General features: G+C 46.5%; 1 protein-coding gene across 1 annotated transcript in view; it reads left to right on the top strand.

Annotated features, from left to right (window-relative positions):
- wdr44 (WD repeat domain 44) overlaps positions 1-25975 on the top strand; it is a 62667-nt gene that overhangs the window by 2969 nt on the left and 33723 nt on the right. The window contains exons 2-4 of the mRNA XM_078412635.1: positions 13699-13729; positions 19137-19196; positions 23190-23877. Coding sequence (XP_078268761.1) covers positions 13699-13729; positions 19137-19196; positions 23190-23877 — 779 coding nt within the window. The remainder of the gene's footprint in view (positions 1-13698; positions 13730-19136; positions 19197-23189; positions 23878-25975) is intronic.

A 25975-nucleotide genomic window follows, 5' to 3' on the forward strand; every position in this document is an offset into this window, starting at 1 on the left:
AAGAGTGTCAGGGTTGGGGGGGGTGGGGATGGGGATGAGTGTCAGGGTTGGGGGGGATGGGGATGGGGAAGAGTGTCAGGGTTGGGGGGGGTGGGGATGGGGAAGAGTGTCAGGGTTGGGGGGGGTGGGGATGGGGATGAGTGTCAGGGTTGGGGGGGATGGGGATGGGGAAGAGTGTCAGGGTTGGGGGGGGTGGGGATGGGGAAGAGTGTCAGGGTTGGGGGGGATGGGGATGGGGAAGAGTGTCAGGGTTGGGGGGGATGGGGATGGGGATGGGGAAGAGTGTCAGGGTTGGGGGGGATGGGGATGGGGAAGAGTGTCAGGGTTGGGGGGGATGGGGATGGGGAAGAGTGTCAGGGTTGGGGGGGGTGGGGATGGGGATGAGTGTCAGGGTTGGGGGGGGTGAGTGTCAGGGTTGGGGGGGATGGGGATGGGGAAGAGTGTCAGGGTTGGGGGGGATGGGGATGGGGAAGAGTGTCAGGGTTGGGGGGGGTGGGGATGGGGATGAGTGTCAGGGTTGGGGGGGTGAGTGTCAGGGTTGGGGGGGTGAGGGATGAGTGTCAGGATTGGGGGGGGTGAGTGTCAGGGTTGGGGGGGGTGAGGGATGAGTGTCAGGATTGGGGGGGGTGAGTGTCAGGGTTGGGGGGGATGGGGATGAGTGTCAGGGTTGGGGGGGGTGAGTGTCAGGGTTGGGGGGATGGGGAAGAGTGTCAGGGTTGGGGGGGTGAGGGATGAGTGTCAGGGTTGGGGGGGTGAGTGTCAGGGTTGGGGGGGATGGGGATGGGGAAGAGTGTCAGGGTTGGGGGGGATGGGGATGGGGATGAGTGTCAGGGTTGGGGGGGGTGAGTGTCAGGGTTGGGGGGGATGGGGATGGGGAAGAGTGTCAGGGTTGGGGGGGTGAGGGATGAGTGTCAGGGTTGGGGGGGTGAGTGTCAGGGTTGGGGGGGGGTGGGGATGGGGATGAGTGTCAGGGTTGGGGGGGTGAGTGTCAGGGTTGGGGGGGGTGAGGGATGAGTGTCAGGATTGGGGGGGGGTGAGTGTCAGGGTTGGGGGGGATGGGGATGGGGAAGAGTGTCAGGGTTGGGGGGGATGGGGATGGGGATGAGTGTCAGGGTTGGGGGGGTGGGGATGAGTGTTAGGGTTGGGGGGGGTGGGGATGAGTGTCAGGGTTGGGGGGGTGGGTGTCAGGGTTATGGGGATGGGGATGAGTGTCGGTTGGGGGGGGTGGGGATGAGTGTTAGGGTTGGGGGGGGTGGGGATGAGTGTCAGGGTTGGGGGGGTGAGGATGAGTGTCAGGGTTGGGGGGGGGGTGGGTGTCAGGGTTGGGGGGGTGAGGGATGAATGTCAGGGTTGGGGGGGTGAGTGTCAGGGTTGGGGGAGATGGGGATGAGTGTCAGGGTTGGGGGGGTGAGGATGAGTGTCAGGGTTGGGGGGGATGGGGATGAGTGTCAGGGTTGGGGGGGATGGGGATGAGTGTCAGGGTTGGGGGGGTGGGGATGAGTGTCAGGGTTGGGGGGGTGAGGGATGAGTGTCGGTTGGGGGGGATGGGGATTAGTGTCAGGGTTGGGGGGATGGGGATGAGTGTCAGGGTTGGGGGGGGGGTGGGGGGTGAGTGTCAGGGTTGGGGGGATGAGTGTCAGGGTTGGAGGGGATGGGGATGAGTGTCAGGGTTGGGGGGGGGATGGGGGATGAGTGTCAGGGTTGGGGGGGATGAGTCGGTTGGGGGGATGGGGATGAGTGTCAGGATTGGGGGGGTTGGGGGGGTGAGTGTCAGGGTTGGGGGGGATGGGGGGTGAGTGTCAGGGTTGGGGGGGGGATGGGGGATGAGTGTCAGGGTTGGGGGGGATGGGGATGAGTCAGGGTTGGGGGGGGGATGGGGGTGAATGTCAGGGTTGGGGGGGAATGGGGGTGAGTGTCGGGGTTGGGGGAGTGAGGATGAGTGTCAGGGTTGGGGGGATGGGGATGAGTGTCAGGGTTGGGGGGGCATGGGGGGTGAGTGTCAGGGTTGGGGGAGTGAGGGTGAGTGTCAGGGTTGGGGAGTGAGGATGAGTGTCAGGGTTGGGGGGGGTGTTGGGGATGAGTGTCAGGGTTGGGGGGGATGGGGGATGAGTGTCAGGGTTGGGGGGGTGTTGGGGATGAGTGTCAGGGTTGGGGGGGGAGGGAGGATGAGTGTCAAGGTTGGGGGGGAATGGGGGTGAGTGTCAGGGTTGGGGGGGTGAGGATGAGTGTCAGGGTTGGGGGGGGGTGTTAGGGATGAGTGTCAGGGTTGGGGGGGATGGGGGATGAGTGTCAGGGTTGGGGAGGTGTTGGGGATGAGTGTCGGTTGGTGGGGGAGGGAGGATGAGTTGGGAGGAGGGGGGGAGGGAGGGGTGCGGAGGAGGAAAGTGGGGCAAAGTCCAGGGTGGGGAGTGGTGCACAAGATGGACAGATCCCTGGGCTGTGTAAAGGTGACCCTCAACCACCCCCTACCCATCCACACATCCTCCTCATCACTCCCCCTTCCCCTCATCACAATCCCCCCCTTCCCCTCATCACAATCCCCCCCCATCTCATCACTCACCCCCCTCATCACAATCCCCCCCTTCCCCTTCCCCTTCCCCTCATCACAATCCCCCCCTTCCCCTTCCCCTCATCACAATCCCCCTCATCTCATCACTCACCCCCCTCATCACAATCCCCCCCTTTCCGCTCTCCACTCATCACAATCCCCCCCTTCCCGCCCTCCACTCATCACAATCCCCCCCCACCTCATCACTCACCCCCCCTCATGCTCAAACCCCCATCACTAATCCCCCTTTTCACAACCCCCATCAATAATTCCCCCTCATCACTGAACCACCCCCTCATTACTCCCCCCCCCATTCTCAACCCCCCCCCCGTCATCAATCACCCCCCCCATCACTCATTCTTCCCCCACCTCTCCATAATTTTGGGTTCTTGGATCCCCACGCCCGTCTCTACCCTCCCTCCCCACTTCTCAGTCCACTTGGCCTCGCCATCCATCCACATGTTCACCTCAAGTGACCCAGCCACTACCCATCCTCTTGGTCCCAAAACCTGCCTCATCCACTCTTTGTTCAGTATTAAATCTAAGCATCTTTGCACTTTAGTTGTAATTTATAAATAGAAAAAAAAAACTTTTCAATAATCACTGCCTCGCATGAAGAGTGACTAAATTAGAACTAAAGATATCTAATGTGACAGACGTTTTGGTGAAAGGGTGTATTCAGACAATTGTTCCCCTTGCCTCTGTAAATCTGTAATTCTGCTTTTTGTTCCTTAATATGTGTACATTCAATTTCAAAACTGTCAGTTGAGATTCTTCTTTCTATGCGGGTAATTTTGACAATTCATTTGGAAAAGGTGAAAAGAAAATGAACATTTGCCAGTGCAGGTGAAATTCATGGGGTGATCCAAGCCTTGGTAATGGTAGAAGTGTTGCAGTTAACAAAATTGGCCAGGGTTTCTGTTATCTAGTAGTTTCCATTAAGTGCTCTTCTAAGATATCAAGAGTTTGCAGAGCCAGACTTGAAAACGGTTCCTCCTTCAAAAATTATCAGTAGCTGTTTACGCACATTGTTCAACCTGCTGGAGAGAGGCTGCCTGGTATTAAGGCCCATCGGGAAACGGTTCCTCATGAGTTGGGGAGAGTGTTTAATGGCACTGTGGCACGGACCATCCTCTGCCAAAGTCATCAGAAACCAGACTACTGTACCAGGAATGTACTCTTCTCTTTCACTTGACATTATGCAGCTCTTTCACGACATTATGCAGTTGGTGTCATACAGCATTTGCCTGCATTTGGTCCATTTCCATCTAAACCTTTCCAATCCATTTACCTGTCCAGGTGTCATTTAACTGCGGCACGGTGGTGCAGCGGTAGAGTTGCTGCCTTGCAGCGAATGCAGCGCCAGGAGACCCTGGTTCGATCCTGACTACGTGTCTCTGTACGGAGTTTGTACGTTCTCCCCGTGACTGCGTGGGCTTTCTCCGAGATCTTCGGTTTCCTCCCGCACTCCAAAGACGTACAGGTTTGTAGGTTAATTGGCTTGGTAAATGTAAAAATGGTCCCCAGTAGGTGTAGGATAGTGTTAATATGCGGGGATCGCTGGTCAGCGCAGACCCGGTGGGCCGAAGGGCCTGTTTCCGTGCTGTATCTCTAAACTAAACTTTTTTTTAAAGTGTTGTTATTGTACTTATCCTCAACTACCTCTGGCAGCTTGTTCCATTTGTCGACCGAATGTTCCCCTTCAGTTCCTATTAAATCTTTCCCCTCTCATCTTAAACCAATGTCCTTGTTCTTGATTCCCCTCTCCTAAAACGCAAAAGACTGCATTTGCCCTATCAATTTCCCTCATGATTTTTTATACCTCTGTACAATCACCCCTGAGTCGCCACCGCCCTTGGGAATAAAGTCCTAGCCTGACCATCCTCTCCATATAGCTCAGGGCCTCGAGTCCTGCCAACATCCTTGTAAATCATCTCCACACTCCTTCCAGCTTGACCACATCCTTCCTAACTTTTCCACTCCCCTTACCTACTCCAACCTCACCCCCGGAAAAAGGGTCTCGACCGGAAACGCCACCCATTCCTTCTCTCCAGAGATGTCAGTAACTCCAGCTTTTTGTGTCTTTCCTTCCGATAGGGTGACCAAAACTGAACACAAAACTCCAAATGCAGCCTCACCAATGTCATCACATCACATCCCAACTTTTATACTCAATGCCCTAACTGATGAAGGCCAATGTATACAATAGGTGCAGGAGTAGGCCATCCAGCACCACCATTCAATGTGATTATGGCTGATCATTCTCAATCAGTACCCCGTTCCTGCCCCCTCCCCATACCCCCTGACTCCGCTATCTTTAAGAGCTCTATCTAGCTCTCTCTGGAAAGCATCCCGAGAATTGGCCTCCACTGCCTTCTGAGGCAGAGAATTCCACAGATTTACAGCTCTCTGATGTACCAAAAGCCTTTGCCACTGTGCACCTGTACTATTTTCCTCAGTTCTACAACAGTCCCCAGGGCCCGACCATTCGCTATGAAATAACTTTTTTTGGGATTAGGATGAAATGCAGAACATTCCAAAAAATATTGCCAATTAATGTTATCGAACTTTATTGTTGGGATATAGTGAAAAAGATGATTAAGGTAATGTCATAAGGAATAGGAGTAGAATTAGGCCATTCGGCCCATCAAGTCCACTCCGCTATTCAATAATGGCTGATCTGTCTCTCCCTCCTAATGCATGCTATCCAGTAAAATCATACTGCACATGTGTACATGAGGTCGTGCAAAACAGAAAATAAACAGGGGCAGAATGTAACGTTACATGTTTCAGAGACAGTACAAATAACAAAAAGTCAAGGGCTACAAAGAGGTAGATTGTAAGATTGGACAACCTCCTTGGCCTACAAGAGGTTTGTACAAGAGTCTAAACAGGAGGAAAGAAGCTCTTCAATCTTGTGGTACATGCTTTCAAACTTCTGTCTACTCTGTCCAATGGAAGAGAGAATGCCAGGGTGTGAGTTGTATTTTGCTTACTGTTGTTCTGCGATGATGTATAGATTGGGTCTGTGTGATGGGCTGTGCTGTGTTTACAACTCTCTGCAATATTTTGTGGTCTTGTGCAGAGCAGTTGTGATGCATCCAGATAGGATGCTTTGTATGATGCATCATTAGGAATTGATAAGAATTATTGGAGATATGCCAAACTCCCTTCTGAGCAAGAAGCAGGGTTGGCCATTGTGTCAATGTGGTTGGTGCGTGACACACTGGTAATATTTACCCTGAGAAGCTAGAAGCTCTCAGCCATCTCAACCTGCACTCCATTGTTGGAGACTGGGGTGTGTGTCCCACCCCGCTGTCTGATGTCGATGGCCATTTGCTGACATGTAGCGGGAGGCTGTTATCGACACCATGCTACTGAGCTCTCTCTCTCACCATCTTGTACTCTGTCTCCTTTATTCTTTGACATATGGCCCGCTCTGGCAGTGTCTTCTGCAAACTTGTAAATGGAGTTGGAGCAGAATTTGGCTGATTGGTTGTGAGTTTATAGGGAGCATAGTAAGGGCATGTGAGAAAACGTTGAGAATTATCCTGAGAGGAAGTTTTGTGGTCTGTTCTCACTGACTGGTCAATGGGTCAGGAAGCCATGGATCCTGTTGGGTTGTAGAGTCCAAGGTCCAGGAGTTTGGAGATGCAATTTGGTAGGCATGCTGTCTTGTGCTGGCAGGACCTGGAAAATGGTTATCACAAATGGTCCTTGAGGTTGCAGCCTGCCCTGTAAACATTATTTGAAAGCTTTGGCTGTTTTGAGTGAAATTCCATAAAGTTTCAGGACTGTAATTCATGCAAAAATGTGTCGTTTGGATCCATAGAAGGATGCCTTGAGATAAATGAGTTTGGATACAACTCCAGCTGGGATGAGGTACGTGAGGTAGATTTGGTTTTCTTTTAATTGAATTTGGATGAAATTTGTAGAAACAAGCACAATGTTAGCGGTTTATGCTGATGGTTCCAGAGAGATTTGGTGGTGTTCAGCCATGTGAAGAGCAGAAGTGCGGGACATTTGTGCACGCACGGTCACACACTCAAGTGGCAGACCCGCTAATGGATCTGGAAACTTGATTCAGTCAGAGCGCTTCAATGTCAGGAATGGCTCAGCGATGCATGGAGAATTGTTCCTTTAACCAGCAATGTTCTGCCCCAGTGCAGGGTAAAATGCCCTTGCATTTTGGTGGGGAGGTAGGATTGCGCTAGGATGCATGTCAGGAGCAATGTTATTGATATTTTATGCCACGGTTTTAGTCGATTTCATTTTTTTTTCAATTCCAATATTTTAACGGTCTCTTTCAGTATTAAGTATCCATTACAGTGTTTACAGCTGGAAATGTTTTTTGATAAAGCTGGGAAGATTATAGTTTCTCATTGCACTACCCGACGCCCTGTTGTGGCTTGGACCACACCAGTGGAGTCTGAACTGGTTTACACCAGTTGATCAGTCTGAAGAAGGGTCTCGACCCGAAACGTCACCCATTCCTTCTCTCCAGAGATGCTGCCTGTCCTGCTGAGTTACTCCAGCATTTTGTGTCTGCATTTCCTTCCTACGCACCAGTGGAGGTTGGGTTGTGTTGGCACACAGTGGCCCTCCCCAGCAGGAGTAACCAAGGCAGAGGCGTTATTTGGGCAGTGAATCAGGCGTTAAGCTCAGTCTTGACTGCAGAGTTAATTTTGGATCTATTTTTAGCATGTTACCATACTTAAGACTACTTCCATTAAAATAATGATGGATCATAAACAACTTGGATTCTTAACAGGGTTCTGCAGGTCGGTATATACTCATCAAATTAACTTGATGTTTCTTGTTACTGTTTGTGCAACGTTGCCTAAGGCAAAGTGACTGCCCTGCTTCTTTGGCTGAGCCACAGTCATGCAGCATGGAAGCAGGCTCTTAGCACCAATTGCCCCACATCGACCAACATGTCCCATCTACACTAGTCCCACCTGCCTGCTTTTGGCCCATATCCCTCCAAACCTGTCCTATCCATGTACCTGTCTAAATGTTTCTTAAACGTTGCGATAGTAACTGCCTCAACTACCTCCTCCAACAGTTCGTTCCATACACCCGCCGTCTTTTCTGTTTAAAAAAAAGTTTCCCTTTAGGTTCCTATTAATCCCCCCCCTCACTTTAAACCTATGTCCTCTGGTTCTTGATTCCTCTACTCTGTGTATTAACCTGATTTATTCCCCTCGTGATTTTGTACATGGCTTGTGGGCACCCGGAGTTATGATAGATGGTACAGAGGGCTGGACAGCACAGGAACAGGCCTTTCGGCCCACAATGATATGGTCAGCTTATATTGGTTTTGGTTGCAACCAGTTTCGTCGTTACCGATGTAGGTTTTAGCATAAACAAGCATTCAGAGGTGTGCTGGGAGGCAGGTGATTCTGGGTGGAGGGGAGTGCAGGATGGGAAAGGTTGCTAAGATCACAGGTTAGCATGTGCGGGTTCCCAAGGTTGACTTTGAAGCAGGGAGAGACTGTGGAAGCAGTTTGGTTTAGGAGGATGATTGTGCCTGGGAGTAAACACAGCAAATGGTGGAAACACCCAAGCATGTTGCCCGGCCTCCAGTCATCCCCGCACACTGACGCTATCCTGCACACTAGGGACAATATTTTACCAAGCCAATTAACCTACAAACCTGTACGTCTTTGGAGTGTGCGAGAAAACTGCAGATTCCAGAGAGAATCCACACAGGTCATGGAGAAAGGAAGGTACAAACTTCCTACAGACAGCACCCGTAGTCAGGATCGAACCCGGGTCTCTGACGCTGTAAGGCAGCAACTCAACCGTTGAGCCATCATGCCACACTAACATTTAGGCCTGTAAGATTTTTTTTCTCATCAATAAGATCCTCTTTTGTCCTTCTAAACTGTAGTGACCAGAGACATAGTTGATAATTGCTCCTCATACAAATGGCCCTGTCATCCACGAGCCTATCTACATTTCCTTTATGACGTTGATCCTGAATATCCTTTTCCTGGATAAAAAGACCGAGACTGCACACGGTATCCCAGGTAAAGACCCGTCAAGGCCCTGCATTGTTGTTGCAAGGTGTATTTACTCCGATACTCCAATCCTCTTGCATTGAAAGCCAACGTGCTGTTGTAAAATTACTTGAGATTTTATTCAGTTATGGATTACAAAACAGTTGTGCAGTGTGGCAACTTTTTAAAATCAAGAATTGCTTTGTTAAAATACCAAAGCAAAACTCATTTTTTGGGTTTTAACATGTTGCTTGGTCCTGTGTCATTTTGAAAAACACTGAGAATTATTTTTAAAAGGCCAGAGTTGAAACTCTTTTGGTTGACAGCTGTGAGACTTGGTGACATTGATGAGAAGTTCAGGTATTGGAGGGAGGTAATCTGATAGTCAGACGTGGCCACTGGGGAGACAGAGTGTTCTCTTGGTTATAATCGTGTCACATTTAGTGCTGGGTAAGTTAACAAATATTAGTTACGTTATCATTTGTGTAATATCATGGCTTATCTATTCAAACTTAAAAGATTAAAATATATGGGTAGGAAGGAACTGCAGATGCTGGTTTACACTGAAGATAGACACAAAATGCTGGAATGACTCAGCGGGCCAGGCAGCATCTCTGGATAGAAGGAGTGGGTGACGTTTCGGTTCGGGACCCTTCTTCAAACAGTCGGGGAAGAGGGATCTCGACTCGAAATGTCACCCATTACTTCTCTCCAATTCCTTCTCTAAGCCCTGTCTAGGGCCCTCTCTATTCAAACTTGGAGCTACTTGATACCTCCCCTTATTACAAGCCCATGTCCATTGTAGGGCAGGGGCTTAAAATCAATTTGCACATTTATCTTCAACTTGGTTTGGCCACTTGGACTATTGGTTTCATCAGGTGGCCAGCTGGGTGGGAGAGAAGTGGGTGACCACCATTGTTGCAAGTGTAACACAAGATGTACATGCTCAGATGGGCTCGGATGCTGATGAACTCTGACAGACCCCAAAGATTTGCTTGGTTTTGTTTTTGCAGGTCTTGTATTTCGATGAATTTTGCAGGAATTTATCATCTGTTTTTTGGCAAAATGTGTCAAAACCTTCAGAATAGTTCTTAAGAATTTAATTGGGTTATTGTTCAAGTGTAATGGTTAAACAAACGGGTTGCAAGGTCAGTGGTTGAAAATTTCAACTTGAAATAGTCTGTTGCCTAGTAATTTGATAGTGCTGCCTTTCTTAGTGTTATGTACACGGAGTCAGGCTTTGCCAGAATGGTGCCTTGACCTTGGGCACTACAGGATTTGCAAGTGCAGGCCCATAGCCAACTTTTGGTAGCAGCCAGTTAACCCAATCTTGTCATACCTGCAAGTGTCTCCACTTCTGCGCCTTATTGCTTTTCTGCACCATACCATTTAAATACTGCCAAAATAAGTATTGTATTGAAAACAGACGCAATGCGCTGGAGTAACTCAGTGGTTTTGGTTTGAGCTTATTTTTGCTATATTTTATTTGTCATCTATTTCATTACTAGTGATGCAAAGAAAAGGGGCATCATATAATCCACTGCCAATACAAATGGTAGGCATTAGGAGGAGGAATCGATTTTAATGAAGATGAAGAACTGCAGATACTGGCTTACCAAAGAAAGACACAAAGCGAAGGAGTAACTCAGTGGTTCCGGCAGCTTCTCTGGAGAGCATGGGCAGATAACGATGACCTGAAATGTCACCTATTCATGTTCTCCAGAGATGCTGCCTGACCCACTGAATTGATTTTAATGTGAAGGAAGGAACTGCAGGTGCTGGCTTACACCAAAGATAGATCTAAAATGCTGGAGTAACTCAGCGGATCAGGCAGCATCTCTGGACAGAAGGAACGGGTGAGTCTTCAGTTCATCTGAGTGTCCTGCTGAGTGACTCCAGCATTTTGTATCTAATCTTCAAATTGATTTTAATGTTGTGTAGTGTAAAACAATGAAATGTGAAAGGGTAAAGAAAGTTTAGCATGGATAGTTTGGTGAAACCTCACTAGGCCGAAAGGATGTCTGGTTTGTATTTCTGGAATACAAATTGTATTTCTTGAATACAAATTATTTCCACTAATCTCCAGTGATTTATATGATGGGCTTGGGGTATCAGGGATTGAATGATACCTAGCCGTGTTGGGCATGAAGGAGGAAAACTTGAGCTTTCAAATTAAACGTGTTTTCATGTTTATCTTGCTGGGTATGTAATCTTGCTGTGTGCCATTAAGCCGATGTATGACGCGGATTGCAGTTTAAAATGCCCTGAAATTTATTAGAAAAAGTTTGAATACAATGTTGTGTAATGGAATAATTTATCTTTGAACATTAGTTTATTCCACCCTAAACCTTCCCGCCCCCTCCCCCCAACAGTCCAATCATAATTTCTTCACATGTTAATCTATGCATACATGCTTCTGCTTTGAAATAAGTGCCAAAGAATAAATAACACCAAGTTAACAAACTCAATTTTAGATAATAACCAGGTAATTCCAGGTGACTCTCAATTGCACATATTTGCACTTTCACTTCTCAATGTCTGCTTCATACTGTCTGTATGATTGAGCATTGTGGATCTGTGTGAATAATACTGTGATAATAATCAGTGTAAAATTGGAGGGGATGGGGTGGAGAGACGTGGAGACGTATAAATATTTGGGAAACGGTTCACAGCTTCACAACTCATAGGTCCAGCTGCTGAAGGTGCAGGTGAACAACGGAACAAAGTCTGTGCTCCATTGTCAAAATGGGAAGAGCTTTGCAATAGCAAAGTTGTACAACACTTGGGGGCACAGCTATAGTGATGCAGCTGGGGGCTGCCATGGAGGTAATAGTCTGGTATAAGGGCATAAGGGATAGGAATAGAATTAGGTCATTCAACCCATCATGTCAAATCCGCCATTCCATCATGGCTGATCGATCTCTCCATCCGAACCCCATTCTCCTGCCTTCTCCCCATAACCTCTGACACCTGTACCAATCAAGAATCTATCTATCTCTGCCTTACAAAAATATCCACTAACGGCCTCCACAGCCGTCTGTGGCAAATAATTCCACGGATTCACCACTCTCTGACTAAAGAAAATTTATCCTCATCTCCTTCCTAAAAGGACGTCCTTTAATTCTGAGGCAATGACATAGACAATAGGTGTAGGAGTAGGCCATTCGGCCCTTCGAGCCAGCACCGCCATTCAATGTGATCATGGCTGATCATTCTCAATCAGTACCCCGTTCCTGCTTTCTCCCCATACCCCCTGACTCCGCTATCCTTAAGAGCTCTATCTAGCTCTCTCTTGAATGTATTCAGAGACTTGGCCTGCACTGCCCTCTGAGGCAGAGAATTCCACAGATTCACAACTCTCTGACTGAAAAAGTTTTTCCTCATCTCTGTTCTAAATGGCCTACCCCTTATTCTTAAACTGTGGCCCCTGGTTCTGGACTCCCCCAACATTGGGAACATGTTTCCTGCCTCTAATGTGTCCAACCCCTTAATAATCTTATACGTTTCGATAAGATCCCCTCTCATCCTTCTAAATTCCAGTGTATACAAGCCTAGTCGCTCCAGTCTTTCAACATATGACAGTCCCGCCATTCCGGGAATTAACCTAGTAAACCTACGCTGCACGCCGTCAATAGCAAGAATATCCTTCCTCAAATTTGGAGACCAAAACTGCACACAGTACTCCAGGTGCAGTCTCACAAGGGCCCTGTACAACTGCAGAAGGACCTCTTTGCTCCTAGACTCTCCCACTAGTGGAAACATCCTCTCCACATCCACTCTCTCTAAACCTATCACTATTCTGTATGTTTCAATGAGGTCCCCCCTCATTCTTCTAAACTCCAGCGAGTACAGGCCCAGTGCCGTCAAACGCTCATCATAGGTTAACCTACTCATTCCTTGGATCATTCTTATAAACCTCCTCTGGATCCTCTCCAGAGCCAGCACATCCTTCCTCAGATATGGGGCCCATAATTGCTCACAATATTCCGAATGCTGATTTAACAGTGCCTTATAGAGCCTCAGCATTAGATCCCTGTTTTTGTATACAAGCCCTCTTGAAATAAATGCTAGCATTGAGTTTACTTTCTTTACTACCGATCACTGAAGTCTTGCCTATTTAGGTGTAGCCTTGCTTGTGAAGAACGTTTACTGTCATCCAGCTATGCATTCGGTGCTGCTCCAGGTAGACGGCACAGATCCACATCTGAAACCCGCATAGACGGCCACAAGGCTAATTTTGGAATTGGGGGGACTGTGTTGAGAATCAAAGTCAGGAAAATTCAGATTCTTTAAGGTTCGGAAGGTAAAACAGAGTGGATTTAGAGATTTAAAGATACAATGGGGAATAAGAGGTGGTTTATCCAAAACATTGGTTTATTTTGAGCTGCGGTTAAAAATATTGTGAGTTTAAAACTAATAAGAGGCTTCCTGTGCTTTGAGGATATGCCATGCAATGGTTCAGCACTCGGAGAGTATTCCGCAGGGGGGGTTTTTAATCAAAAATTCCAACCATTTAGATTCTGAGGAAGGAAAAATGAAAGGTTTTAGTGGAAGCAAGGGCTAAATCGTCTAGCCTCTTGTCATCTTACTCACTGATATTGTTTTCTCAGTGTAAAGTGCTAACAAAGGATTGGTTAGTCTATTGCATGCACTCATTAACGATCCTGTCAATTTTACTTTACAATTCCATGCTTCATTGTAGCTGACTTAGCCTATGCAAATCAGAATCAATTTGTTGAGGTGGAACTATATTTAGCAAGATTGGCAACCACTTTCAATAATTTGTTTTGCAATGTTTGAAATAAGTGTTCCTTCAGAAGCCTTCCTTGCAATTTTGGAGAACTCCGATTTCAGTAAGGAAGATCACAGTGTAACAACTGATGTCATTTATTAAGACAGATGTTGGAATGTGGATTAAAAATAACTGCTGGAGGAACTCAGCAGGTTGAGCAGCATCTATGGAGGCCAAGCAATGATCAGCAAGAAAGTTACTGATGTCTATTTGTTCTCTCTATGCTTACGGCAACGAAAGCAGAAATATTTCTGGAAAACTTGTGTAGTTGTGGTTACTAATGGCTGTAAAATTAAGATACCTCAATTGTTAAACTGTCAGAATAATGTCTTTGTTTTTTTTTTCCTCTCCCCTAGGTCTCCAGCAAAGATCATTATCTCGACCAAGGTATGTAATGCAGGTATACAAAGTTATCAGACTTGAGCAAATGTCACGGTAGGTTGCAAAGATTACAGTTCTGGTACTCTTCCCCCATTCTAATGGGTGGGAGGAAGGGCAGGTGTTGGCAGAAGTGCAAGAGCAAAACCTGAAATGGAAAGGTACACTTAGTAAGTAGCTTTACATGATGCCTGCGCCAACTTGTAACTTAGGAGTAGTTTAGTTTAGAGATACAGCGTGGAAACATGCCCTCTGGCCCACCGAGTCCACACCGACCAGCGATCCCTGCACATTAACACAAACCTACACACACGAGGGACAATTTACAATCATATAAAGTATTCAAACTCAAGCCTATTAACCTGCAAACCTGTATGTCTTTGGAGTGTGGGAGGAAACTGAAGATCTCAGAGAAAACCCACGCGGTCACTGGGAGAACAATAGACAATAGGTGCAGGAGTAGGCCATTCGGCCCTTCGAACCAGCACCACCATTCAATGTGATCATGGCTGATCATTCTCAATCAGTACCCCGTTCCTGCCTTCTCCCCATACCCCCTGACTCCGCTATCCTTAAGAGCTCTATCTAGCTCTCTCTTGAATGCATTCAGAGAATTGGCCTCCACTGCCTTCTGAGGCAGAGAATTCCATAGATTTACAACTCTCTGACTGAAAAGGTTTTTCCTGATCTCCGTTCTAAATGGCCTACCCCTTATTCTTAAACTGTGGCCCCTTGTTCTGGACTCCCCCAACATTGGGAACATGTTTCCTGCCTCTAATGTGTTCAACCCCTTAATAATCTTATGTTTTTCAATAAGATCCCCTCTTATCCTTCTAAATTCCAGTGTATACAAGCCTAGCCGCTCCAGTCTTTCAACAAAAGAACGTACAAACTCCGTACAGGCAGCACCTGTAGTTAGGATCGATCCCGGGTCTCTGGCGCTGCAAGCGCTCAAAGGCAGCAACTCTACCGCTGTGCCATCGTGACCGCCCAAATCGCGGGTTCCGTGCTGTGGGTAGAAACAAGGAACTGCAGATGCTGGCTTATACCAAAGATAGACACAAAGTGCTGGAGTAGCTCAGCACGTCAGGCAGCATCTCTGGAGAAACTCTAACCTGCTGAGTTACTCCAGCACTTTGTGTCTGTTTCAGTAACTGGAGGCCCAGATGTGGTAATTCAGGTGGGGCTTGACCTGGAGTTGATGGTTTACTTTCACTGTGGGCTGCCTCATGTCGGTCAGTGTAACCTTGCTTTAGATGAAGTTTATCAGTGCTGAGCAGATTACAGGCATTTTTACATGACCCATCAGCATTTTACATTTTTCACTAGGACAGATTATTTTTATGTCTATGTGCTATTAGTGTATTCAATACCTTTCATGTTTGCTACCATTAATCCTGCTTGCAAAATTTTTAAAATTCTACTTGAGGACTTTGATTCCTCTCCAATTTCATCAAATCAATTTAAAAATGGCTATTCAACTGCTGAGGAATATCTATCCACTTTTCTCCAATGCCTCAGAAATCGAATCACCTCCTGCACCATTTCTGAAGTCAGGCATTAGACTTTTTAAACGCACTAACATCTAGAGATTGGTAAATGTGTGACTTTTCCATCTATCTCTCCCCACTGCAATCAGCCCGAAGGATCCCGACCCGAAACGTCACCTATCCATGTCCTCCACAGATGCTGCCTGACCCTCTGAGTTACTCCAGCACTTTGTGAAATGTCACCTATCCATGTTCTCCACAGATGCTGCCTGACCCGTTGAGTTACACCAGCACTCTGTGAAACGTCACCTATCCATGTTCTCCAGAGATGCTGCCTGACCCGCTGAGTTACTCCAGCATTTTGTGTTGTTCACAATCAAGATTGCTGTGTTTGACATCCTGTTCTTTGTGACCGTAATTATGCCACAGGAAGTGAATTTTGGATATTCCTGTAGCTGGTTTCCATGACAACAATTACTCCAATCTACTTCCATTTTCAATGTCAAACACACTTCAAATGCCCCAAGCCATCTCTATGAGGTACTTTAGGGTACCTTTGTCCCACCCCCCTGACATCAGTCTGAAGAAGGGTCTCGACCCGAAACGTCACCCATTCCTTCTCTCCCGAGATGCTGCCTGACCTGCTGAGTTACTCCAGCATTTTGTGAATAAATACCTTCGATTTGTACCAGCATCTACAGTTATCTTCTTGTAGGTACTTTAGGGTACATCAGTCCAGGGTACAGAGGGCAGTGCACAGTGCGGAACTGGTATTGACTGTTGCAGAAGCTTCTCTTTCCTGATTGACGATTGACTTGTGAGCATTCCTGTGCTCTGCTCTGCTTCCCTGCACACTGTGACCTCAGCATCAAGGATATCCTCCTGCTCTACGCTCCCCAAACGTGTTATGTCCTCATTCAGTATTCTGTACTGGAAAGGAATTTGAGAGCTTGGCATCCCTGGAGCTTTGCTGCATTGCCCATCTCCCTTGATTAACGGAATCGAGGGATATGGGGGAAAAACAGAAACGGGGTACTAATTTTGGATGATCGTCCAAGATTATATTGAATGGCGGTGCTGGCTCGAAGGGCCGAATGGCCTACTCCTGCACATATTTTTTATGTTTCTACCTCTTCACATCCTGCTGATTCAGGGGCTTCTCATTGTCTGGAAGTGACTCCAACCACCACTCAAGTTCCAACCCCCACCAGTCTCGGGTTTCAACAAGTCAGCGCGCTTCCTACACTTGTGTTTATCCAACAAATGTGAAGTCCCTTGGAATGTGCCGTTGGAATTATCAGCAGCTGTTCACAGCTGGACACCACTTTATTGCTTCAGTTATGAACATAGAAAAGTACAGCGCAGTTACGGGTCCTTGGACACACAATGCAGTCGGCTTTGTTTTTTCCCCTTGCTTAAGTTATATCAATCTCCTTCCCCCTCTCCACTGAATTCCCATTTCCTCTTGGCTGACGTGCTAATTCATTTAGATGATGTAGGTTGTTGGCTGTCATCTTGTATTAATAGTGCAGTAACTTTGGACGGGGTTATACATGCAATTTTGCTTAATTTATTATGCAAAAGCAGACGTTTGCTGACTACCATTGAGATTCTGTGTTTGTGTGCTATGAAGTAATCTTCACACTGAGTTGTGTCACTTCAAATGAAAAAGTCTAAATATAGTCCGTTCATTATTGCAGTTCAACCATCTGTAAACACAATTCCTTATAGGTATTACAATGTTTTAAAATTTCTGTTCCTTCCTCTTTCCTCTCATTTCAGTCTATTGTTCATCTTTACTTAGAAACATAGAAAATAGGTGCAGGAGGAGGCCATTTGGCCCTTCGAGCCACCACCGCCATTCATGTGATCATGGCTGATCATCCACTATCAGTAACCTGTGCCTGCCTCCTTCCTATACCCCTTGATTCTGCTAGCCACTAGAGCTCTATCTACAGTGCACTCCATAATGTTTGGGACAAAGACCCATCATTTATTTATTTGCCTCTGTATTCCACAATTTGAGATTTGCAAGAGAAAAAAATCACATGTGGTTAAAGTGCACATTGTCAGATTTTAATAAAGGCCATTTTTAAACATTTTGGTGTCACCATGTAGAAATTACAGCTGTGTTTATACATAGTCCCCCCATTTCAGGGCACCATAATGTTTGGGACACATGGCTTCACAGGCGTTTGTAATTGCTCAGGTATGTTTAATTGCCTCCTTCATGCAGGTATAAGAGAGCTCTCAGCACCTAGTCTTTCCATCACCTTTGGAAACTTTTATTGCTGTTTATCAACATGTAGCCCTGCAAACCTTCCTCTTCACTTCAATTAACTCTGCACTTCAATTATGATGAAGTCACTGGAGACGCTAACATTTGCAGATGCTGGGAACTTCAACAAAAAGAATAATTCTGGAAGAACTCGGTGGGTCAGGCTGCATCTATGGAGGGAACAGACTGCAGAAAGGTTACGACCTGAAATGTCGCCTGTCCATTCCTTCCACAGATGCTGCCTGACCCGCTGAGTTCTTCCAGCACTTTATTTTCATGATGTCTTCATATCTGTGGTTTTAATCACTTCCCTGTTGATGATTTGTGCAGGAACTGATTCTGGAATCCACTCCCAACCCAAAGTTCGTACCTGGGTTCGATCCTGACCTCGTGCAAACTCCTGTGTGGAGTTTGCACGTTCTCCCTGTGACCACATGGGTTTCCTCCAGATGCTCCGATTTCCTCGCATTCCCCAAAGATGTGCGGGTTTGTAGATGAATTGGCCCTCTGTAAATTGTCTCCTAGTATGTTGGGAGTGGATGAGAAAGAGGGATAACTAGTGTGAACAGATGATGGATGGTTGGCATGGACATGGTGGGCTGAACGGTCTGTTCTTTCCTCCTTTAAAACCTACCTTGCCTAATATCTGTTGAATGGACTGGTGGCAAATTGTGGTTTGGCAGCTCTCCTGTGAAATGATTTTTGATCCCATGCTGTGTTAGGTGTAAGTTGTTTATCAATTGAATTGTGGTCATGGTATTCATCATAGGTATTGTAGACAGTGTGGAGTTGGGTTAAACATGGTCTAATATGAATGATGAATGGGTTAGACGATTTGTTCCTGTCATGCCACAGGCATTCATTTCCACAGCAGAAATTGCCATTCAGGTTTCAGTATATTAATTTACATCTTGATTATCGTTTTCTTTTCATTCAGATCAGCATGAACTGTGGTGCAGCGGGTAGAGCTGCTACCTCACAGCCAGAGACCCGGGTTCGATCCTGACCTCAGGTGCTGTTTGTGCGGAGTTTGCACGTTCTCCCTGTGACTGCATCCTCCAGATGCTCCGGTTTTCCCTCACACCCCAAAGACGTGCGGGCTTGTTGATCGATTGGCCCTCTGTAAATTGCCCACTAATGTCCCGACAGTAGATGCAAAGGTGGGATAACATAGAACTACTGTGAATGGGTGATCGATGGTCGGCGTAGACGTGATGAGCCAAAAGACCTGTTTCCATGCTGTATCTCTGAACTCTAAACGTGTTAACTGATTGTCTTTGATCAATGATATCCTTTCAATCACAAATTGTTCAAAATGGTCCTGCTCCTGCCAGCACCTCCCTCCCATCAACAATTTGAAAAATGAAAGCTACATTATTATAATTATTGCATTATTAATTAAGCTATTTAAAAATATATTACTTGTGTGTTCTGGGAGTGCAGTAACTGCCTTCCTCATTAATTTGAGATAAAAGTCCCTTATTCAAATAGAAACGTAAGCTCTTTGTAATTTAATTTTCCAACTGAGGCTTGGATATTTCAAAGCATTAGATGCTCGTATCAAAGTTATTGTTAATCATCTCTTGAATAATTCTCTGCAACGTTATGGTAGAATGCCACCATCTTACACACTGTTCTTCCTTTGCAGGAGAAAATAGACAATGAAGCACATCAGGATTTTTCATTTGGACAGGATCATAAAGATGAGGTTAGTATAGAGCCTGCATCTCATGGAAGTTTTCTCATTTGCAATATCCAACATGTGAGGTGTTAGTGTTTCTGGTCACGAGTCAAGTCAAGAGTGTTTAATTGTTGTATGTACCGAATCAGAACAACGACATTTGTTTGTAGTGCTCAATAACCTGATGGTTCTTGGAAAGGAGCTGTTCCTCAACCTGGACGTTATAGTTTTCAGACTCCTGTACCTCCTTCCCGATGGCAGGGGTGAATGAGAGCAGGGCCAGGGTGGTGTGGGTCCTTGATGATGCTGGCTGCCTTTTTGAGGCAGTGCCCCCTATAGATCCAAAGTGCTGGAGTAACTCAGAGAGTCAGGCAACATCTCTGTAGAAAAAGTATGGGTGAGGTTTCGGGACGGAACCCTTCTTCTGATTGGGGAACCCATCTGAAGAAGGGTTCCGTCCTGAAACATCACCCATATGTTCTCTCCAGAGATGATGCCTGACCCGCTGAGTTACTCCAGCACTCTGTGTTTAAATTCAGTATAAACCAGCATCTGCAGTTCCCTCCTACACCACCTGTAGATCCTTTCGATGGTGGGGAGGCCAGTACCGGTGATGGACCAGGCAGTGTCCGCCATTTTTCTATGAAGCAATTTTGGAACACATTGGCCACAAGAGCTTTGTCCTTTGAGCTACTGAATCAATACAGCAGTGATCAGTTTGATGCCCAGACTGAGGATACCACTGCAAAAGGAGGATTCAGAGGAGAGACTGGGTGCATGAGAAAACAGTTTGTCAAAGGCCTTCTTTTATCCCCGTATTCATTCAAAGTGTTTTCAGAGGGGGTTTTAGAAGCAAAATTAAATGCATGAACCAATCAGTTCCTTGTTGCTTAGCAGTGGCAGGATGTATCATAGAAACAACTCATGAGCAAAGCTGGTTCAAGATTTTTCATGGGATTACGTCAATGGCTTTGTCGTTTCACGAAGGTTGTATATGTATTTGCAAATCAACACTGTCCAAACAAAATGAATAGGTAGTCTAAATTCAGGAGCTGGCATGTGCACTGCAGTGTTGAGCTGAATTAGTTGGTGCTGATGTGAAGGCTTCATCCTTGCCTGTGCACAGTTTCTCTGTTCTAACGGCTGTGGGAGGGAATCAATTGTCCTTGACAGTCTTTGGTTACAAAGATCACTGAGAGTTGCTGCTATTGATTGTTGTTCATAGTTCCATGTTGGAAAGCACAGATAGATGAGCATTCATTGAATAAAAAGCTTCCAAACAAATGAATCGTGGGCATTTTTGCGAGGTAGATGCACAGAGTCTCTTGCCCAGAGTAGGGGAATCGAGGACCAGAGGACATAGGTTCAAGGTGAAGGGGAAAAGATTTAATAAGAATCTGAGGAGTAACTTTTTCACACAAAGGGTGGTGGGTGTATGGAACAAGCTGCCAGAGGAGGGAGTTGAGGCTGGGACTGTCCCATCGTTTAAGAAACAGTTAGACAGGTACATGGATAGGACAGGTTTGGAAGGATATGGACCAAACGCGGGCAGGTGCGACTAGTGTAGCTGGGACACGATTGGCAAGGCACGATTGGAAGGGTCTGTTTCCACGCTGTATCACTCTATGACTCGATGTTCAATGCAGACTTTTTCCATCATTATGATAACTTCAATAACCCTTACATAATCTAGTACATGAGACACGAGGAACTGCAGATGCTGGTTTACAGAGAAAGACACAACTTGCCAGAGCGACTCAGCGGGTCAGCATCTCTGGAGGACAAGGATAGTTAATGTTTCGGGTCGGGGTCCTTTTTCAGGCTGATGGTGGTGGGGATTTGAGAGAAGAAAGCTGGAAGAGATGAGAGACAAGACAAAGACTGGCAAGTAACGGATGGAATGTGTAGGAAGGAACCGCAGATGCTGGTTTGAACTGAAGATAGACACAGAAAACTGGATTAACTGGGTCAGACAGCATCTGTGGAGAAAAAGAATAGGTGACATTTCGGGTCGAGACCCTTCTGCAGATAAAGGTGAGGGGGGTTTTGGTAGGCAGATGGTTGGACAAAGGCCAGAGATGAAAAGACAGAAGCTGTGAGTCGCCAAGTAGGCAACCTCCCATTCCACTTTCTGCATCAATCTGCTTCCTCCCATTGCCCCTACTCCTCCAATATGGCTCACTCCCATTCCACTTTCTCCCCCAAGCCCCATAACTCCCATCCCTTACTCCCCCAAGCTGGCTCTCTCCCATTCCACTTCCTCCCCCAAGCTGGCTCTCTCCCATTCCACTTCCTCCCCCAAGCTGGCTCCCTCCCATTGCACTTCCTCCCCCAAGCTGGCTCCCTCCCATTCCACTTCCTCCCCCAAGCTGGCTCCCTCCCATTCCCCTTCCTCCCCCAAGCTGGCTCCCTCCCATTGCACTTCCTCCCCCAAGCTGGCTCCCTCCCATTCCCCTTCCTCCCCCAAGCTGGCTCCCTCCCATTCCCCTTCTTCCCCCAAGCTGGCTCCCTCCCATTCCCCTTCCTCCCTCAAGCTGGCTCCCTCCCATTTCCCTTCTTCCCCCAAGCTGGCTCTCTCCCATTCCCCTTCCTCCCCCAAGCTGGCTCCCTCCCATTCCCCTTCCTCCCCCAAGCTGGCTCCCTCCCATTCCACTTCCTCCCCCAAGCTGGCTCCCTCCCATTGCACTTCCTCCCCCAAGCCCCATAACTCCCATCCCTTACTCTCCCAAATTGTGTAAGTAAATACTCCAATTTTAGGTAATTAACCAAACCCCCCACCCAACTTCTTCCCTGTTTACCCGCCACCCTGTGCCTCCTTTGTCTCACATCTTCTGCCTTTTCACCTCTTTAGCTTTTTTTCTTGCTTGTTCTTGCAGTTTAATCGACCTTTCAAGCAAAGACCTTTCAGGCACAAAGGGAATTCTTTGGGAAATTCAATTTCTCGCCCCACTGGAATCGCTCCCCCCTCCCGTCAACATCCAACCACGGCTACACTGAAGTGTTTGGGCAAGGAACAAGTTAAAATAGATTTCATGTGTATGCATGGTATGGTATGCATCAACATTTGTATCTGCACAAAATATGTCTTGCAGTAGCTAGTGTTTATTGGAGCCGATGCTGGCATTTCGGCCGACAAAGGCTGGGCTTGTATTCACTGGAATTTAGAAGGATGAGAGGGGATCTTATAGAAACATATAAAATTATAAAAGGACTGGACAAGCTAGATGCAGGAAAAATGTTCCCAATGTTGGGGGAGTCCAGAACCAGGGCCCACAGTCTAAGAATAAAGGGACCATTTAAAACTGAGATGAGAAAAAAAAATCACCGAGGAAGTTGTGAATTTGTGGAATTCTCTGCCACAGATGGCAGTGGAGGCCAATTCACTGGATGAATTTAAAAGAGAGTTAAATAGAGCTCTAGGGGCTAGTGGAATCAAGTGATATGGGGAGAAGGCAGGCACGGGTTACTGATTGTGGATGATCAGCCATGATCACAATGAATGGTGGGCTGGCTCGAAGGGCCAAATTGCCTCCTGCACCTATTTTTTCTGAAGGAAGCTGGGACTGTGGACTTAATCTGACCACAAATGCAAATGAATGGTTGGTTTCAAAGATTACTTTAGAGATATCCTTAGAAGAGATCTGTTATCAGTGGCAATGAATGCAGGTAGGTTTATCGGTATTTGGAAGCCAGCGTGTCAGGATTCTGTCAATGAGATACCATACTGACCCACCATCCACGCCGGCCATCGATCTCTTCACACTAGTTCATGTAAGCCCATTTTTGCATCCACTCCCTACACAATAGGGGTGATTTACTGGGGGCCAATTAACCCACAAACCTGCCGTCGTTTCGACGAGAGAGGACACTGGAGCACGCGGAGGTCACGGAGAACGAGCAGTCCCCACACAGACAGCTCAGGATCAAACCTAGGTCTCTGGTGCTGCAAGGCAGCAGCTCGACCCGCTGCGTCACTGTGCTGTGGTTCTGAATGTTGGTCACATCTGTTTTCATTGGCAGGTTCCTGACCAAGCAGAGGAAGAGGAGCAGCAGAAAGACAAGTTGAAAATTGCATCGTCAGAAACTAGTGGAGTGGACAGCAGTGCAAAGTCGGTTGGAGTTACATTGACTGTTTTAGCTGAAGCTGATCTGCTCAGCAATATTTCTGGCCTTTTGAACGTTGATCAGCAATTGTGTGCAAAGCCAAAGAGTTTGACAGAGAAAAGCAGCTCGGATGTAAAGCCTGAGAAGCCAGAGGTTCTGTCAGACACCCAAACAACTCTGCCATCTTCACAAACTTTCTCAGCAGTATCATTTAATAATGGAGATACAACATCAACAAGCGTTAGTCCACCATGTCCAGATAACTCCTCCACGGACTACAATTCATCTTCTCAACAGCTATCAGATAAAGGAGAGGAGGTCAAAGGGGGCAAAGCGGACATTTTGGAACATATTTCAGAAGATCGTTGTGCCCTGGATGATGAGTTTGCAGCTGAACAGTTACAGCGCCCTAAACTACCACGGCAACTTAGCGCGGAACCAGACATCGTAGCCAGCACCAAGAAACCCATCCCCATCCGACCACCACCACCAGGGTCAAGCATTCCTCCTCCACGACCCCCACCACCTGTACGACCTGCACCCCCTCCTCGCAAGAAGAAGGGTGAAACCCCCTTAGATGTGAACAACCCTTTGGGCATAGAAGGTAAGTGCAGCCCTGCCCACTTAGAGCAGATATAGCCCCATAGAAAACAAATATTGTAGCTCTCCACTGAAACGTTAGGAAACTGATGTCAAAGAGTGATTCACCATCAAGCTCAAATTTGTTCATGAAAGAACTAATCTTTTAATCTTAAATCTTTTTGCAAATGGACCACTTACCCTGTTGTGCTTATTATTAAGGCTCTGTTCTAAATTGTTTTACAGTCAGTCTTAATAAATTGCTGTTGCTTTACTTATCCGGAGAGAAGTTTGAAATATTTTGCAGGGAAAGTTCAGCTACAATTTCGATTTTTCATTGAAAGAAGGAGCTTGTGTTAATGTCTTCATCCTGTTCATTAATCAGAGTGTCAAGATCTACTTAATGTCAGCATTACCACAGTTCCATTTATGATGAGACTGTGTGCCATAAGAGTAAATGGTTCCCATTTGTTTTCACTTCCACTTTTAACGGCACAAATTTACTATAAATTTGTAGGTGTTCAAGTGTTCAGCTTTTAACCAATTATGCACAAAATAAATCTAGGATAAATGATATATTAATTTGGGTTTAACTTAATCAATGTGACCACAACACGCATCAGACGTATTTTACCTGGGTTACGTTTGATGGACATTCAACCTGTCCAGTTGATGGGGTGAAACGTTTGTTGGAAATTTACTCTTCATATCTGCAGTGTCAGTTCCACCACTCTGGTCTGGTAATTTCCCTTCTCCCCGACACCCTGGATAAAGGTATTGATTGTGTGCAAAACATGTAGTTCTCGTGGCTCAATGATTGTAATGGTGCTGAGATCATCGTTCTCTGCAATGCAAGGGTGAAGTAATTATATGTTCCAGGAATATGAAATATATAAATATATATATATATAAATATATACAGATGCTCCCCGCCTTACGATGCTTCGACGTACGATATTTTGACTTTGCGATGGTGCAAACAGCAGCGACCCTTAGCAAGCCGCAGCTCGCTTCCGGCCATGCGATCATGTGTATTCAATGCATTTCCACGTACGATATTTTCGGTTTCCGATGGGTTTCTCGGAACTGAACCCCATCGTAAGTTGAGGAGCACCTGTATCTTTAGTTTAGTTTATTGTCACGTGTGCGTGCATGCATGCATGTGTTTCAAGATTTTTATTTTGTTATACTTTTCCATTTCTGTTGCCGAGGAAGAATTATTTTCAAGGTGAAGGGTCTTGATGTGCTTTGGAATTTTACACAGTGAATGTGGCTTCTGGTAATGAAACCTGGGGCCTATGGATTCAGAACCACCTGATTTCCAATAATATCTTAAAATGTAGTTTTGATGTTTTTTTTAGTGAAGAAGCTGAAGTACCAATGTGCTGCTGCGTAAGTTCTTGGTCATCGCAGTTAGTATGTCAGCTGCCTATGACTCACTTCTGCCTAAGATTTAATTTAGCTGAGTTTAGATACAGCGCGGAAACTAACCCTTCGTCCCACTTAGTCCGTGCCAACCGGCGATCACCCCGTACACTAGCACTATCCTGCACACTAGTGTCAATTTAACATTTTTATCAAAGCCAATTAACCTACTGACCTGTACATCTTTGGAGTGTGGGAGGAAACTGGAATTCCGGGAGAAATCTCACGTGGTTATAGGGAGAACATGCAAACTCCGTACCATCAGCACCTGTAGTCAGGATCAAACCGGGTCAGCAACTCTACCGCTGCGCTGGGGCCGCCCCAAACATCCATCATTAGTGAGCCGGTCTGGACCTTGGCCAATTACATTTACTCCAAAGACACAAAATGCTGGAGTAACTCAGCGGGACAGGCAACATCTCTGGAGAGAAGCAATGGGTGTCGTTTCGGGTTGAATCAGGTTGTGACGGAGATACAGAGATAAGGAAATGTTAGGTGTGTCAGGGTAGGAAGCAGCTACACAGAAGATCTGTGTTGTGAAAATATCTGAGGCAGCAGCAAAACACAAGGCCTGCCGTGTCTTATTTAATATTGAATGTAGCTGCTTTTGTCCTTTAGATTGATCCTGTGCTTGTTTATTTCCAAAGAGTACAAAGCAATGCAGCACAGGAACTGGCCCTTCAATCCATCATCTTCCT

The sequence above is a fragment of the Rhinoraja longicauda genome, chromosome 15 (genome assembly GCF_053455715.1).
Source record: "Rhinoraja longicauda isolate Sanriku21f chromosome 15, sRhiLon1.1, whole genome shotgun sequence".
Lineage (NCBI taxonomy): Eukaryota > Metazoa > Chordata > Chondrichthyes > Rajiformes > Arhynchobatidae > Rhinoraja > Rhinoraja longicauda.